Source organism: Rhipicephalus microplus, chromosome X (genome assembly GCF_043290135.1).
Source record: "Rhipicephalus microplus isolate Deutch F79 chromosome X, USDA_Rmic, whole genome shotgun sequence".
Lineage (NCBI taxonomy): Eukaryota > Metazoa > Arthropoda > Arachnida > Ixodida > Ixodidae > Rhipicephalus > Rhipicephalus microplus.
Genome location: NC_134710.1, coordinates 148738813 through 148757131, shown reverse-complemented (window position 1 = coordinate 148757131; position 18319 = coordinate 148738813). Strand labels below are relative to the sequence as shown.

General features: G+C 45.1%; 1 protein-coding gene across 1 annotated transcript; it reads left to right on the top strand.

The window, feature by feature from the left end:
- Positions 1 to 16626: 16626 nt before the first annotated feature.
- On the top strand, positions 16627 to 17898 carry LOC119176884 (chitinase-3-like protein 1). Its single transcript, XM_037428228.2, has one exon. The coding sequence runs from the start codon at positions 16627 to 16629 to the stop codon at positions 17896 to 17898; it is 1272 nt and encodes a 423-aa protein (XP_037284125.2).
- Positions 17899 to 18319: the final 421 nt, after the last annotated feature.

Here is an 18319-nt window from a genome sequence, read left to right as displayed (position 1 = left end):
ATAGTTTACATTAAGTATTTAGAGTTTCTTATACGCAGACATTTTTATAAGGGTTGAAGCTGGCACCACATATGGTCTTAATTGCTAGCAAGACCTATGATACAGACAATTGTTCTGGCATGTGCAATAACAGTATAGAACAATAACGTGTAATAGTGACCGATGTAGCCTATGTGTTAAACAAACGTGAGATGCTCCATTAACAATAAATGTTTTCGCACCTCTGCTGCAAACTGCATTCCATGCATTGATTGATTGATATGTGGGTTTAACGTCCCAAAACCGCCACGTGATTATGAGAGACGCTGTAGTGGAGGGCTCCGGAAACTTTGATCACCTTGAGTTCTTTAATGTGCACCCAAATCTGAGCACACGGGCCTACAGCATTTTCACCTCCATCAGAAATGCAGCCACCACATGCGGGATTCGATCCCGCAACCTGCGGGTGAGCAGCCGAGCACCTTAGCCACTAGACCACACCACCACGGGGCGCATTCCATGCATTGGTTGAGTCGTAGTGGAAAAATTATCTTAAAAAATTTTCCCTACCACGTGCCCATGCTCATGTCGTCATTTTTATGAAGCAAATTTCTCGGTCATTGAAGCATGCGCCCGCGCTGAACATACTACGCAACATTAAAGAGCTGGCTGGAATGAACGTGCGTTCTTACATCTCGGTGGGCTCCAACGTCGTCACCGGCGTCATTCATGATGTTGACGCTGCCATTTCCAGCTCCGACTTGTGTGCACTGATCAAGCCAGCTATTGAAGCCACGATTTCCCATTTGAGAACCTCACACTACTTGCAAATATATTTGAAATGGAATTCTGCCTTCTGCGACTTCGAACGTAAAGGTGAGACACTTCCACCACCCTGACAGACCTTTTGTGCCGAATACACTGCAATGTCCCAACTGAATGAAGCTCAGTAATGTGAGAAGCGTATGTGAAGACAAGCGCGTATGCTTTCGCTGCCCTGAAGCCCATTTCGCGGACAGTTGCAAGGCAGTGTTCTCAAGTGTTGAAATTGTAATGAACCCGGCGAAGTTTCCTCATAAGGTTGCTCAAAATAAAGAAAAAAAATATAGCCGTATTGAGACAAATGGCAAGAGATCTTACATCGCGAGGCCACTGCAACCATAAGAAAGCGGCGTCATCAACGTCGAAGTTCAAAGAAAATTAATGTTTCTGCATACGCAGCGCGCATCCGATGACCTGCTCACCACATATTTGCCCCCCGGACTCTACATGGCTAGTATAAAACAGAATGAAATGAAAGGAATGGTTGCTGTATTGGTTCTGATACTTCAATTTCCCGGTTGTTCGCCACTATCTATAGTCAATAACTACTTTCCAGCTGGGATACAAGATGAAAGAGCCCTTGATATGACTGTGAGTTTTTTGCAGAAACAGTATACTATTTGCGGCAGACTTCAATTCCCATCACGTGTTGTGGTGTTGCCGCGCTGATTCATCGAGAAAACGATTGTGGGTCTGGACTGATTGGAATAATCTTATTTGTTAAAATTCCAGAGTTCCCACATTCGTTCGATGTAATTCGAGGTCCATCTTAGATTTGGAATTTGCCAGCTCAAATGTGACTATATCGTCTTGGACTGTGCTTGATACCGCTACAAGAAGTGATCACAGCCCCCTGGTATTTGAAGTCGGCATTCTTTTAGTGACGGTAGACCACCAGGTACAGACTACATTAAATTTAAAAAGAATTTACAGTCAACTTTGTCCGCCTTGCCCAGTATGGAAAAAAATGCTGAAGCTATGAGCGTTTGCTCCATTTTAAATTGTGCAATTAAAAAATCACAGTTCACTATATCTTCAACAAAAGAAAAATTCATATCTGCCTCGTGGAATTTGAACTAGGCTAGATAGAGATTATAGATGCTGGAAAGCTGCATGAAAAAAAAAAACCCGTATCAACCAATGTCCTACTAATTGGAGAAATTCTTTGTATGCTAAAGCTACGCTTAAGAAAACAGTTTCATTAGCGAAAGACGATTAAGAAAAAAAAAACGTTATAGCTACCTATCTAAAAGTGGCAACGAGAGAGCTGTATTCAGGTTTCTGCGTTATCGTAAGATATTGCAGAACCCGTAAATATTTACTCAGTTATTCTTTCCCCAAAGGAGTTGGAAGATATATAAGCTGAAACTGCATTAGCATTAGAGAAGAGATTTACATCACAAATACAAATAAAGTTTGTAAAACCTTCATACGGAAATGATTTTGTTGAAGTAAGTAGGCATGAGCTTGCGCACGTCGTTCGTCTTCTGCTAAAAACAGGTCCTGGACCAGATGGTGCCACTTCAGGAATGTTAAAATATTATTCGACATCTCTCCTGAATATTTTCTTAACGTTGTTAACCACTGACTTAGAAATAGTTGGATACCTCCTGACTAGAGACTTGCAAAAATAATACCGCTTCTTAAAAACAGGGGCTAGGAATGCATATAGATAACATTAGGCCAATCACTTTAACAGCTTATGTAGTCAAGTTACTATAAAGAATAATTTACATTAGAATTGTGTATTTTAGAACAGACAATGCAATACTAAGTACGTGCTCGATAGAATTTAGACCAGGTTACTCAATATGGTGGGCGCACATCAATTTAGAGGCTCGGATACAGCTTGCTCGCCACAGAAGACAATGTGCGGCCCTAGTAACCCTTAATTTAGCCAAGCCATATGATAGTGTTGAACCTTATATTATTATCAATGCCCTAAAAGGCTTTAACTTCCCGCATTATATAACAAATTGATTGCACGAATTTTTAAAAGATAGAACAGTTCATTGCCCCCAAAAAGGTGTTTATACGTCTAAGTATAGCCAAAAGAGAGGTGTTTCTCAAGGCTCTGCTCTGTCGCCAGTTTTATTTAACATTGTGTGAAGCTCAATACTACTGAGTGGCAAGGTACAAGTATAGGCATATGCAGATGACATTGCGTTTTTTGCATATGACTGTGTTATTCATTTACTATATTCAAATTTACGGTTTTATTTGGCAACATTGGAAACCTGGTTTCAGTATATTCATATGAAGCTGAACGTAACTAAAAAGTGCTATAGTTAATTTTCCATTGGACTTACCAGTTAATATTCTCCTTCATTACCATCAATAAATAACTTCCCAAGTTTACTGTATTAAATATCTGGGTGTATTGTACGATCAAAAACTGAGCTGGCGTGATCACATTGAACATATTAAAACTAAGGCTACACGCGCTGTGGGGATGATAGGTAGGCTTGGCCACCTCCGTTCCGGTCTTCGCAGAAATACGCTGATCATTATTTACTGCATCTATGTTTGTCTGATTCTTAAATTCAGATGTGTACTATTCTCTGGTGGACCAGCATACAAAATAAACCCCTTGATTCTCTTAGAACGAGAAACTCTTTGAAATTGTTCAGGTGTGCCAAAATTCACAGCAAACAATGTTTTTATCAAGAAGCTCGGATACGTACTATTGCTTACACATTCCGCATTTTCACAGTTAAAACCTATTTAAAATTTTCCTAATCCACTTTAAGAAGGTGACAGTTTGTATTCTTTGCCAAGCCCGGTATCTTCTAAGTGAGCATTAGTCCCGTGTAAATAAACCCCAAGTGCTGTTTGTTGAAACACTTCTAGATGCTTGAAATGCTAATATATTCGAGATCACACCATATGACAACGATTCGGCCAAGTGTGAATAGAAATTCACAATATCTTCTGAACGAATGCTAAACAGTTGCCCTCTAAGTATGTGAAGCGCTTATTAGAAGAACACCTGTCTTAATTAGGTACTCATATAGTAATTGCAACGAATGCATCTGTGAGTGGCGAGAAAGCAGGTGTGGGTTTTTTCTCTCTCATTATTCTGGTCCTTTTCATTACGCCTCCCAGATTATACACCCATATTTGAAGCATAATTAACAGCTGGTATACTAGCTCTTCAAAAACATCCGGCGACTCATTCGACAGCTGTGTTAGTGACTGACTCGTTATCCGTGTGTTAATTTTTATTATCGTCGTCGGCAACAGCAGTACTGGATAGATTTAAATCAATAATCCCAGCAAACATTCGTCTAGTGCGAATGAAATGAGTGCGAGGCCATCGTGGTATACTTATAAATGGGATGGCTGACTCACTCGCGCGAGCATCCCTTGATCTTTCGATTGCGCCAGTCATGCTTCTTATAGATTGCGTACGTAACAGCAGCGAGGTTCAGAAAACTTTCCCGTCTTGAGGACTCATCAAAGATTACAATACCGAATCTAGATTTGTCGCACCTGCACTTCGCATGGAATAATAGATGATGTCTCACGCGTAAATTGGAAATGTCCGTAACAAAATTACGATGCCATCTACCACCATTTAATTCCTATTTAAACAGGTCTGGCCTGGTGTCATCCCCTCTGTTCTGAAGCTGTAATGAACCTCAAAATATCGACCATTTTCTCCTCACATGCCGCCGTTTCGAAAAGCATAAAAATTGTTTCAAAATTTTGTTAAAAAACTAGGAATTCCGCTTGCTACCCCTAATATTTTGTCCTTTGGGACTGCTTCATTAGGACTCAGCGATATGAACATCAGTGGGGCCCTCTGTCGATTTCTATGTGACACAAGATTACCTTTCTGAGTCATTGATCAGATCTCGATTTTTACTAACCTATTACATTTACTGTTTCAATATTACACTGTAACGACTAAAACTTCAAAAAAATTTTATATAATGATTGTACGTCAGTTATTAAAAAATCCTATTATTTCTTTTCTTTCACTTTTTTTCACATTGTGCCAATATAATGTCGTCAAATCCAAAGTAATCATATTTCCCTAACTTGAATAATCCTAAGGTATTGACGTACATTAACCAACGGCTCTTTTGCCAATCCCCCTTAGTGGGTAAGAGCCACAAGAAAGGATCAAGCAAGCAAGCAAGCAAGCAAGCAAACTACCATCGAAGGCTTGGACACAGCTTACGCAGCTTGGCCTCCGTTGTTGAAGTCGCAGCGACATGCAGATTCAGTGTGTATATCGGCAAGAGTGAACCCTGAGTCTACGACTGACAAGTTGCCAGAAGAAGACAAGTCAATCCTCATAGTGCTTCGATCACTGTTAGGCACACTTGGAGTGTTTGTGAGCAGGCTGAAATAGCTATACGCTGAGTTCATACAACAGGTATACTGTGTGTTTTACGCCTAGTGCTTGCAAGCCTTCTGTAGGAACCATGACTGGATGATGTACAGTGGAACATCCCTTGCCTGAAATTCTGTGCCCACTACTACACAGCGCAGTTAAAGCTCCCGCGTGACTTTTCATGTTCTCTTCTTTCTATTTTGAATTTTTCATGCCTTAATTCTCTTCCTCCGTGTAGGATAGCAAACCAGACATGCGTATGGTTGACCTTGCTTGCTTTCTTGACCCTTTACTAGTGACTCGGAGCCACTACGAAGGATTGATCATATTTAAACCAGTGGTTCAAATAAGAAAAAAAATCAGATTCAAATCAAGATTGTGGTCCTCTTTTCTTAAGCACATGGGATTTGTTCATTGCGCTGTGCCACTACACCTTAGAGTGCTTTTGTTCCGTAAAAACCTCGTGCACTTTGGTCTCGCGGTGTCACTCTACTTGCGTTTATTTTACACGTGTTCGGTAAAACATGCCCGTATTGTCTAATTGACAGCCTTACAACATAGTTGAGAGTAGTTTTGAGGTTACTAGTATTCAAAATGAGTAATTGTTTTCTTCTATGGCTTTCTTGTGAATAATAAAGGCATATCAATATGCTGCCGTGTGAGCTCAGTCAATTCTCAGCTGGGGCTACATGCCATGTTTTTACTTAGTAGGCAGAAGTCAGTGACTTAGCTAGGGGTGGTACACCGGGCCCCCACCCCCGCTCCTCTGAAATCTGAAATCACGAAAGTACCCCTCCTCCTCCCCCCTCCCAAAAAAAATATTTCTGCCTACTCTCTTGACTAGAAAGAAGTCCTACAAAGGCGAGCTTCACAGGCCTGGTTCGGTTATGAATACTTTTGTGACAATACAAATAAAGATGATTTTACTATGCCAGTAACTTTAGATACAACTTAAAAACATTCCGAACAATTTCTTTGTGATTTTCAACTCGCTTTCCTCATTTCTGTGGTAGTATTTTTGTTTTTTACTCGTCTTTGGAACACTTGTACTTCATTTTTGCGATAGAGCCACGTGAGAATTCCAAGTTCACTGCGTGCCCTAGACAAAATGACTGGCATGCGCTACATGTGTAACTATTGCCTGTACTCGAATATCATTAACATTAGACAAAACAATTATGACAACTTCACGATTGGGGTGCCATGCCCTAAGGAAGAGCGCAGCTGGGTGGTCGGTGTTCTTTGTTTTTCTTTCTTTCAATTGCGTGAGTTTCTTTCAATCTCTTCATCTATATTTCTTTATTCCTCTCTATCATTTAACAATCAAGTGTTTTATGCCAGCGTCAACCAAAGCTTCACTTTCGTAGTTCAGCCTCAGATATGACATAACAGATGGTAAAAAAAAAAAAACTAGAAGACGAAGTGCCGCCCCTGCGGGAGTTCAGCCTATACGACCTCTTGCTCCGCAGCGTGCAAACCGACCAGACCAAAGAGCCTATACGTTCTTAACGGTACCAACGACGAGATATTTGCATACACCCGTTACCATTGGTGGTACTCGGAGCTTGGTGGGTTCAGCGTGTTGTCGTCCCTAGCGAAATGGTGGAAAGGGTGAATTTTAAAGGTCGTCGCCCCACGATTAGCAGTGCACGCACGCTTATCTCGTGGCTGTTTCTACCTCTTGTGAAAACAGAAGACATGCAAACGGGGTTGGCAGGGACGGGATCCAGTGTTTTTTTTTCTGCCACTGACGCTGATGAGTCACTCCCAGTCAAGATTCTCCCATGTGTTCTAGGTAGATGGTGATGTTTAATCAAGTGGGAGATCGGTCACTGCTTTGTGAAGGCTAGTGCTTATTATGAGTACCTTCACTGCAGTTCGAGCAACAAAAGCCTGCACGGGATGACCATGCATTTAAAGAAGTTGAGAAAACCAGATTTAGTTCTCTTGTGCGAGGAGCTGGGGATTGAGGTGGTCATGATACATAAGAAGGCACATCGATACAGGCGATGTGCCTTCTTATGCCAGATTGGCAATGCTTTCCTCAAGCGTGTACAAAACTATAAATATCTTGGGTTATGGTTCACGCCCGACCTCCGGTGGAACACTCATATTGATAATGTATGCTCCAGGGCTACCAAGGCATTGTATAGCCTTAGACGTAACCTTTATACCGCCCCATCTGATATAAAGTGTCTTGCTTACAAAACTCTTGTCAGACCCATTATTGAATATTCTAAAATTGTCTGGGACCCTTACACAAAGACAAACTGCAATAAAATAACAAAAATACAGCGACTTGGTGCGAGATTTATTTTTAATAAATATAGCCGACATCATTCTCCTACTGAACTCTGTAAAAAAGCTGGACTGGATAGTCCTGAACTTAGGACGAGGATTGAGCGTCTGAAATTCCTCTTCCAGTTAATTCATAATCAATTTAAACTAAACTATTCAGATTACTTCCAGGTCAACACACAAGAACACTCCAGACATCGCCATAATATGTATATACCACCCCTAGTCCCACGTAACGATTGCTTTAAGTTCAGTTACTTTCCACGTGCTATTGAAGATTGGAATATGCTGCCAGAGTCTATAATTGGTTGTTCCTCGCTTACATCATTTGAACAGAATCTAAAACGTTTATTTTCCGAATAACAGTGACATATGCTTTTTTTTGCGTGTGTGTGTACTTTTTGTTGGTTGCATGATCCTGCAGTAGTTGTCTTTCAAATCTTCAGCGCGGTGCAAAAGTGCCGCCTCAAATGCGTCATGTGCTGTTCTGCGCGTATGTATTGCATCGCATGTGTGTTCCATTTATGTATGTTATGTATAACTTCGAGTTGCTGGTCACAATAATACCGAGAAATTATCTCGAGACCTGTACGGTACTTCTTTTTTGCAAATAATTGTTTGTACTTCCACCCTGTAACGGCCCACTTCTGGGCTAACAGTATAAATAAATGAAATGAATGAAGGGGTCGTGACACCCAATTTGAAACCATAATCTGTGTTGTGTGGGTTGATTCTTGTACATTCAGAGTCAAGCTGGTGAAATTTGAGCGATGTTGGTCAAGCCTTTGCCCTGCAGCGCTGGTATAGTGACTAAGGCACTCGGCTACTGACCCGCAGGTTGCGGTATCGAGTCCCACCTGCGGTGGCTGCATTTAGGATGAAGGCAAAAATGCTGTAGGCCCGTGTGCTCAGATTTGGGTGCACGTTAAAGAACCCCAGGTAGTCGAAATTTCCATAGTCCTCCACTACGGCGTCTCTCACAATCATATGGTGGTTTTGGGACGTGAAACCCCACAAATCAATCAATCAATCAATCAATCAATCATTCAAGCCGTTAATTTATAAACAAATATTTTTATAAACGAGCGAGCAGCTTGGGAGTCGGGCACCACTGAATCACTCGCTAGCCATGACGTCGCGAACCGATTGCTGGGCGAGCTTCTGCATGGTCTGCATTCCGGAGGACGATCGTGTTTCGTGGTCAGCTGTGCTTGCAATCCAACTTTTTCTGCGTTTTCCAACTTGCCACTGGAACCAAATGATTCCAGGGGTCGAAACAATGCCACCGCGTCTCCCATGTAGCATTGGTATATGAAGCAACTAATTTCAGAAACGAAAAAAGTGTCCTGAGAATGTGCAATGCGTATGCCATTTGCCACTACGGATAAATATTAATTGAAACTCCTCGCTGATAGTGCCATGGTTGAGCGCCACGCTTGCTACTTTTTTACCAGAGCTGAAGGAAATCGACAGAATTCAAGCAAAGATTCAGCCAAATGTATATTGTGAGTAACTATAGCACCGCACTGACATGCCGTTCGCCTCGGCTTATATTTTCATATGCCGCACGCAACCCCCGACGGAAAAACAACAGTCCCACCGCGCGGCGATGCTACGACCACTTATTTAATATGTTCAGCACCGAAAGTCCTGCATGCACGTACGATAGCCAGTAAAAATCTGCACGCTTTGCCAATTCTACGGTGCTAAGTAACACTTGCTCGCGAATGCAGCGTCGACAAACCCCCGTATCCCAAGCTCACTTTTCAACCTGAAACGCTTCAAATGAAGCTACTTATCAATGCGGAAAGCCGTCTGCAACGTCTGCCACAATGGCGAGATCCTTGGCATTTTGGTTCACCAACTTCGACGCTTTCTTAGTCGCTTGAGCTGGTGGCATGCAATCGAAGTCAAAGTGCGGAACGAACACGACGTCATCACCGCATATGGGGATGGTACCGGTAACACACCGCAACACTTGCAAACCACTGACACGTGCGGACCACGCCGCAAGCAAGACTCTCAACACTGACCGCGTGCGGAAGGTGCTGCTTGGTAGCAGACGACGACACTGCTCATTCACCTTCTGACGTCACGCACGCCATGATAAAATGGTGGTTGCCGGTGGTGGACGGAGTTTGCAGCCGATGACGTCTACGGCTTATTTGGGAGTAAAATAATCTCTTACCGTCATGTTTTCACACGTGTACAAGCGTATTTGATTCTCTGCTTTCGTTTTTCGAAAACCATGAATTGTTGGATGACCATATTATGACCCCGTTAATATTCTTGCGCGGATGAGGAAGAGCTTTTCGAGGGCTGTGAGAGAACTTAAGAACGAGAGAGACTAGCGTTAGAAAAAAAAACTCCAGGTGTAAGGACGACGAGGAAAGGGTGCGACTAGCATTTGAAAGAGAGATCACCGGCCGTGAGGAAGAAGCGGCAGTTCAAGAAAGGCAACTTGAACGATTACGGCTTCAGCTTCGGCCAGTGATCAGTGCGCAGAGCTTGTTGGAAAAAACGATAGATCGGGCGGCAGAAAGACCGAGTGCGCGGATGAGCTAGATGGTGAGTACAGCATTCATCGTCAGTCGGAGGTAAGAGGTGCTACAAGCATGACCAAAGAAAAAAAAAACTAGAGTAAAAAGTGCCGCCACCAACGGAGTTGAGCCTACGTCCTCTTGCTCTGACCTCTTGTTACCAGGATGACTTGGTCGTAGAGAAAAAAGTTTCTCGATTTAGGGCAGATGCGATTTCTTCGACTGAGCAGGAAAAGAGTGTAGAGGCACTCATCAAACGAGAAAGCATTCGTAGGCGCTGTCATTAATAAATAGTAATGTGTAAGTGGGATGGCGGAAATGGAATGGTCACTTCTGTGGAACGCATTTATGAACCTAGGGGAAGTGATAAATCAGATAATAACATTGCAAGTACATGACTCCTAAAGGGACGAGGAGGCCTATTCATTTATTGTGGTGTATTGGGTGGCAGTGGGCAATTCCTTGAAGATACCGGGTCTGTAAGACATTGTTCTACAAGAAAGTGTTCGTGTGCAAGAGGGGTTGGTCGACCACACCTGGCTTCGTGCGTCAGGAGATTTATACCGTGCTTGGAGCATCTTCTTAGCTGCACAGTGCTCGAAAATTCCGGAAGCATCTAAGTGTTTTTATGTGGAATTTGAGACACTCGTCTGGAAGAACGCACTTCGAAGTTTCATACTGTAAAAGGTCTGTTGAGCATGTGAAAAGGTCCGCCACCTGGTTTAAGACGATATCACATAAGCGTCAAGTTATTCGACTGGTCCCTACCATAGTGCAGATTTCTGTGTGGCAGTAAATGATGAAAAGGGCGTAGCCTCAACGTATACTTGGTGAATTTCGGGGAAGCTGTTTGCTCACAGCAATGGTATTAGGGTTGAGAGTGTTTCTTTCCTCCAGGCAGAAGCGAAAGTTCACTATACTTATTCAAGCACGATACTAGCCACAGCAGACTGCGGGCTTTCTTCTGCGATGTGTGCCCTTTCTGACTTGTGCACGACCAGGCAGCGATGACCGGGCATCTGCACTTGTGGACGCCATCTACAGAGACCGAGCGTGTGCTGGTTTGCTGTGTATTGTAGCGATGTCACAGTGAGTCTACGAGGTGATGTGCGCGTGTGTGTTGTTGCGAGAGTCCGTGTGAAGCCTGCAGAGACGCACAACGGCCTCTCCGGGGAGCAGCACAACTGCAGCTCTTACGTGACTTCTTCGAGTGGCAGACCGGCTGTTATTACCGGCAATGAAAGGACACAGCCTGCAAGGAACGTTCATCGGTGTACTTTCCAAATGCGGTACGCGTCTTGCAGGAACGCAAGAGTCGTCCGTGCGCACTGCAAGAAACGCGCATCGGTGTAGGTGTGACAAGCAGACGCGTCGGACAGAAATGCCGGATGAGAAGCGTATGCACGGACCGGGGGCATAAAGGGCGCGTGGCGTATGCGTTGGGACAGTGACTCCTCTATTTTATCAATGCCAGCCAGGTGCGCCCGATCCATCTGTTCACCTCCCTCTCCACTAGCCTTTTCCTGCTCTTACCCATCGCCTAGCTTACGTGAGTGCTTTGCGGTTATATAGAGAAGAGAGCCCATTATGTAGCGCCTCATGATGGGAATCAAATGAAGTAATTTTTGTTCAGTTGCGTACAGATCTGAGGGGCAGTGTCTTGCATTCACATGGTTAGGGAGCCTACATGACTACCTGTTTTAGGGTGGTGCCAGCCGTCAACCCACTACATGCCGCGAATGCTCCTCCACCCACCAAAACAGAAAGATAAGTTGCCGGACGACAATGCCGCGCTATTGCGCCACATTGTGGCCCGCACTGCCTGTACGCCTGGCTCCATTTCATTCTCGAGAATACGGCCTGGCGTTGGTGTGAACACGAAGCAACAGATCCATCAGGTGTGAAATGTGTCCGTTGGTTGCGTAACACACGAAACAGTACATGCGTAAACGTGAAATTTGACCATCGGTGTTGTCAAGCGTCGGCGTCAACAAGAAGCCTTATATACATTAAACTCCGAGGTAGCATGAAAAAAAAAAAAACACCTTATGAACGAGGTGAATGACGATGACTGGGGCGAAACAGACGAATAAACGGACGCACGAACGGTCGGTTACTGTCACACTGGTCCCGTTAATTAGGGAGGCGATCGCCGGGCTAATTCCAAGGGCCGAAGTATTGGCCCCCCGAACCGCACCAAGAAAACGTGGATAATTTAGAAGTGGTCCTTTTTGGCGCGCCAGCGGACGCCGGCTGTGGCCCAAAGAACAAGTCAGAGCCGAGAGTTGATAAACAAAACAAATATTATATTCTCAAAAATGGCCGATCAAAAAACAATACACAAGAATGCACACTCCACAATAGTTACATACAATACGTCACCAAACAAACAACGTACTACACAGTACAATCAGCCACACTCAAAACAACGGACACCGACAACAATACGCACTACAATGCAGTCGCATGCATTGAACAACCAAGACACTTAAAGACTAAAGAGATAGAAAACCTATTCAGTCCAAAGTTCTTGGAACCAAAGTCTAGATGATACTCTTCCGAGAATCACTCACTCAAAGTCCTGCGTTGTTGTCGTTCCGCAGCCCTAGAAGTTTCTATTCCAGGAAACCGCGCCGAAGTTTCTCTTCCAGGAAACCTCCCGTCTTCAATAGGCCACTCTCCAAGCTTCAAACTTCTTCGCCCGAACACGTCGGCTTCACACACGCAGCTGTTGCCACGCGTCCTCGCTCGATAGCGGTAGACACACGCTCTTGCCTGTAGCTCGAGCCTTCACCCCTCAGGTGGAAATCCTCTTCATCTCCTGCTTCGTCCCTACGGACAAAACCTTCGCCGACTACACGGCGGGATCCCTACGCACTCTGGCGCTAAATTCCGTCTTCTCCTGATCTCTCATCTTGGCTGCTCGTTTAAATACCTTGCGCGCGACATTCCAGACGGTTCTCGTCATTTCGTCGGCGCGATACGCAGCAAAGGCTGGGAAGAGGGTGAGACGGTAGGAATGCCCTCCGCGGCCGATGACTCAACTCGGTATGACCACGCCCATTTCGTTCTAGAACTTTCGCGGGCTATCTCGGCCGCCGATGTGGGGCGAGGAGGTTCGTCGGCGAAGCCACGCTTCCGAGGGGACAGCGCGCGCCCCGGGGAGCCTTTAGATGTTTGTTTTCTTTTTCTTTTGACCTCGCGGCGCCACTCCGGCGTTTCGTCGCGAAAATTTGGCGGCGCGCCCATTTTTAGCGCTCGTTCTGTGACAGTTACGTTTCGAGCTTGATGCATGTAACGCGTTACGCTGGTGCTGGATGAAGCCAGCGTAGGTTACGTTTAGAGCTTGATGAATTTAACGTGTTGACTTTGACGCTGGACGCCACCGACGAATATATTTCGCACTTGATGCACCCAAGTGTTCGTGTTGACGCCGATGCTGGACGGCACCACCGCCGGTTACGCTTCACGCTTGATACTAGTAACGTGTTGATGGCGACGCTTGACACAACCGACGGTTAGGTTTCAAGCTTGATGAATGTACCGAGTTGACGCCAGCGCTGGACGACGCCACCGACGGTTACACTTCGCGCTTGATGCGCCTATGGATTTGTGTTCACGCCGACGCTGGACGACGCCACGGGTGGTTACATTTCGCGCTTGATGCATCTAATAGTTCGTGTTGACGCCGCTGCTGGACGCAGCGACATTTCACGCCTGATGTATCGAAGGCTTTTGCCTGAAGGTTTTAGCCTGAAAAAGGGCCTTTGAAAATACACTGCAAGTAATTAATAATCTTGCAGATCACAAGTAGCTGGGGTATATCCACCCTAAAAAAGTGGTCATGTAGGCTCCCTACTTGTGGTCATAATGTTGGCTGCCACGCTGGCTCAGTAAAAGATATATGGTGTTTTGAGATAGCTAGTCGTAGTCCGTGGCACTATGCGGGCAAACAATGGGAAAGCTTCATTGCATCGCAACTGCATGCACCGACTTTGAGAGCACTGTGATACAGCGGCGGCATCGCTTCGAGCCACTAAGAAGGAGCCCAAAAGAACAAATCTGACACGCCTATGATATTGAAGTGGAAACACGTCTGTCGTATCTCCGGGGAAAAGTGCTCGGAAGCACGTGTGGCGCGAGAAGCGCGACTCCTCATATAGCACCGCATCATGACCACTACCTGAATTAAGACGGCCCGACGGATCCCATTGAGAAGCGAACGTTTGCACTGGCATTGAAAGAAATAAAGGAGGCATTCGTTGGCAGCTCTCTTTCTGACCTTCACTGGACCTCTCGTCTCTCATGTAAAAGCGCGTCTGTACGCCTAGTTTGCTAACTAATATATAAGCAAATAAAACGTGTGTTCGTCTTGTAAGTAAGAAGCCTCACAAGAGTTCCACCCTCGCGGGAACCTGGGTGATAGCCTGTACCTCCTCCTCAATCATTTCAACGCAAGCAGGGCAAAGTTGCGTCTAAATTAGAGCATGAAGGTCACATCGCTCGCTGCGTGCACCATGTTTGTGAAAGGAGCGTGCTGCTCACTTACAAAGAAGCAAAATTTGTGACAGTTGCTAGTTCGCGTTCATCCTGTCTATACTTGCGCATTCATTTCGTGCATCCTTTTTGTGGTTTATCAGAGCACTTCAAGTGCCGAGCTGCGATAGTTGTTCTTCCGCGCTAGTCCTGTGTTTATTTTTATTACAGCTAAAGCTGTTATGACAACAAAACTCGGGTCACGCGTGGCGCCGTAGCTGTCCGCCGCCGCTGCCGCCGGTGTCCGTAACCACTACCGCAGAAATAAGAAAAAAAAACCTAGTTCAAAGGACACAGTGGGGCTTTAACCCGGGTCCGCTGCGTGCCACAGAGCCGCTCAGTGCTTGGTACTCGTTCGCAAACTTGCCTTAAGCAGGCATGACCTCGGGAAAGGAATCGCGTTAATGTGAGTAATAAAGAACTTTATACAGCAAGAAAATAAACAACCAGTCGTCATGCAATGCGAATTGCGTAACGAGTGGGTCGCCCAACGATCCAACCCACTACAAAAGCTTGTCAATGATCACCTAGCTGTGGCGCATACTCACTTCAGGCATGATTCTTCATTGTCGTCAGCCACTGCATGAACGATTGGCACAAAATTACTTGCAAGTGTTTAGCGGATAGCATGCTTCTAAGAAGAATGACGAAGGATAGCATAGCGAATGCCAGCCTACTAATCAGAAATTAATATTATTGATGCCGTAGTGGGTAACCAGGAAGTGTGCTTGAGGCAGTTACCTAATGAGTGTTTTGAAAAGGCTCTGAAAGGCAGCTCTTATATCTATCGCTGTGACTGTGTGGCGCCTTCTGCACAGGCCTGGCGTTTTTAGGGGGCGAAGCTCCTTAATGTATGTATGTATGTATGTATGTATGTATGTATGTATGTATGTATGTATGTATGTATGTATGTATGTATGTATGTATGTATGTATGTATGTATGTATGTATGTATGTATGTATGTATGTATGTATGTATGTATGTAGCCACCGGTGGCACATACTCGCGTGCCACAGGGGTTTGCAAGATGAGAGATGGCGGTACTTGGAGTGTTCCCTAGATGTACACACGGACGGACGCATGGAAGGACGGACAGACAGACTAGCAGACGGACGGACGCACGGAAAGACGGACGGACGCATAAATTGACGCACGGATGGTCGCGCGGACAGGCGGAAGCAAGAACGAACGGACGCACGAAAGCATGGACGGGCTGACGGACGCTTCGCCCCACTCATCATCATTCACTCCTTTGATATGCTGTGATTTTTGTTTTGCTTGTCGAGTAGACGGCGAGCTGCTTGCCGTTCTTCGAGTGAGATTACCATTCGCTGCTATAACATTCATTACTTTGCCATGGTCTCGAAATAGCACACAATAAATAAACGCTCAGCTATCTTTAGGAAAACACGCTTCACTGCCGTGCTACATCGATTCGTATGACAAAGGAATCAGCTTTGTTTTTTTGTCTTTATAGCGTTCATATGGTGGTTTTGGGACGTAAAACTCCATATATCATTTTGTCTTTATAGCGTTTATTTTTTCTTTATCTTTTCTATCACTATCATTTTGTTTTTCTTACTCTTTTTTCAAGAATTAGATATTGCAGGGCATTCGCACCTGCTCTACTTGGTAGTGTGACATCCTAATTCCTTTGGCGCATGCCCACTTTGAGTTTTCTGCTCACTCAGCGCAAAATGCTGCGAGCTACGACAGCTTCACCATTAGAAATAGTGTAATATCTTTCTTACTATATTTTTCAAGAATATTGCTTGGTGAGATAGGTAATTGCATCCTAAAAAGTTGCATCACATACAAACGTGAACAAAGTACGAAGTAAACACAGCACTGATTGTTGTATAGCCAATATTATTATTATTATTATTATTATTATTATTATTATTATTATTATTATTATTATTATTATTATTATTATTTTCTTACTTTTTTATCACATATCATACTATAGGTCGTTCGCTAGCCCAAATCCTGCAGTGGGTTGGGCTCATTTCATATAGAGGCAACGACCAAGCAACGCTTGCAAACGCCGGCTAGCCGGCTGCTTGCCGCTGTCGACGAAGAGGAAGACGAGTCAGGCAACAGCAGCCATGCCCGACAAGGAGGCCTCGTCCGTCAAGGGTGGCTACGGGCTCGACGAAGATCCCTTCCTCAAGAGCACCTGTGTTTACTCCATCAGCTCGTGCATGATCTTGATCATGGTGTTCTTCGTTGCGCTTCCCGGTGCACTGATGCCTTACCTGACTCGGGTTCGGTTCATCAAAGAAGTGCCCAAAAAGGAAGACATCCAGCTGGATAGCAGAGGACCCGAAACCCTCCTGATCTGCCAGTTGGACCCGCACAGCTTTTCGAGGCCTCCACCGTGGACGTACGCTCAGAGGTACATTCCTATTCACCTGTGCTCGCACATTGTGCTACCGCTTGTAGGTCTACCAGACTTCTTCAGCGACATGCAGAACTTCGACAGCCTGAGCTTGGCCAACCCTCCATTTCACCTTGCCGATCTGACACCCCTCGTCAAGTCTAAGCCACACCTCAGGCTTCTCGCGGGGTTGGGGAGTTTTCAAGATGCCAGCGGGCTTCTGCATCGACTTGCCTTGAGCACAGAGAGAAGCATGGCGTTTTCACGAAACTTACTACGTTGGACTCTCGTGAATCATCTAGACGGCCTCATGGTGACCGGTCTTTTTCCAGTATCAGACGGCCGCTTACGCAATGGCGCCGTGCGCTTGCTGAAGAAACTGGCCACTCTCTTCCGCCACAGAGAGTTCGTGCTCGTGTTGCCACCCGAGTCGTCTATATTAAGCAGACCTGGAGCGGGCAAAAGGCTTGCGCAGCTGGTTGGCAAGGTTGTGCTGCCACCGCAATGGCTCGGGAAGAGCGATGCATTGGAGAAAATTCTCTCCAGTGGTTTCCCTCCTTCTCAGCTTGTTGGGGCGATCCGCTTTGAAGGTATCCCATACACGCTAAACCACAGGGAGAGTTACACTGGTACAGTGCCAGGCAACGAGCACACGTTAGCCTACCACGAATTGTGCGCCAAGCGAGGATGGAAGCGTCACAGGGATGGAGAGATCACTCTCTTGCACCACGGTCGCTCGTGGTTCATATACGAAGACGAGTACTCATTGGCAGAGCAAACAGCAAAATTCATGGAGAAAGGACTTGCGGGCATCCTTGTGTGGGACGTCAGTGCCGATGACTTCCTAGGATTCTGCGGCCGCAAGGACATCCTTTTGGAAAGTGTCCGCAATGCTTCTTTAACGATGAGTGCATCGTTATTGAACTTGACGTCCGAAGCACTGAATAATGACCCCATGAATGCCTCTTCAGTTGCTGAATTAAACATGTCTATTTTATGACATCGATTGACGTCGTGTACGAATGTGATGCGCTGACATCCACTCTATGGTGGCTTACAGATAACTCAAACGCTTAAATTCTAGCGTTTTATCATACTTATGCACGTTCTGTAGTGTAAAATCTTCCCCAAGAGACACCAGCGGGGCATCATGGAGGTGACAGGACAAATTAGATATCCGAACATTTCAAGCTTATGAGGCTTCAATCGGAGTTTCGTTTAGCCTATTGAGCCCCTTGAGACGTGCTCCAGAGCACAATAAAAATTCTGTATTGTTCTAGAGACAACGTACTAGCACTTCATGTCAGCTCATAGTTCCAATTAAGGTTGTTTTTGTGGATTTCTTACGTACAATACTGAATTTAATTAGCCTAGGGGACCATTTCACTTTGCTTTCTGCGCGTTATAAGTTGAGCTGCATT

Excerpts from the sequence above, each read along its gene's own strand:
- LOC119176884 (XM_037428228.2), top strand. The coding sequence starts at position 16,627 with ATGCCCGACAAGGAGGCCTCGTCCGTCAAGGGTGGCTACGGGCTCGAC.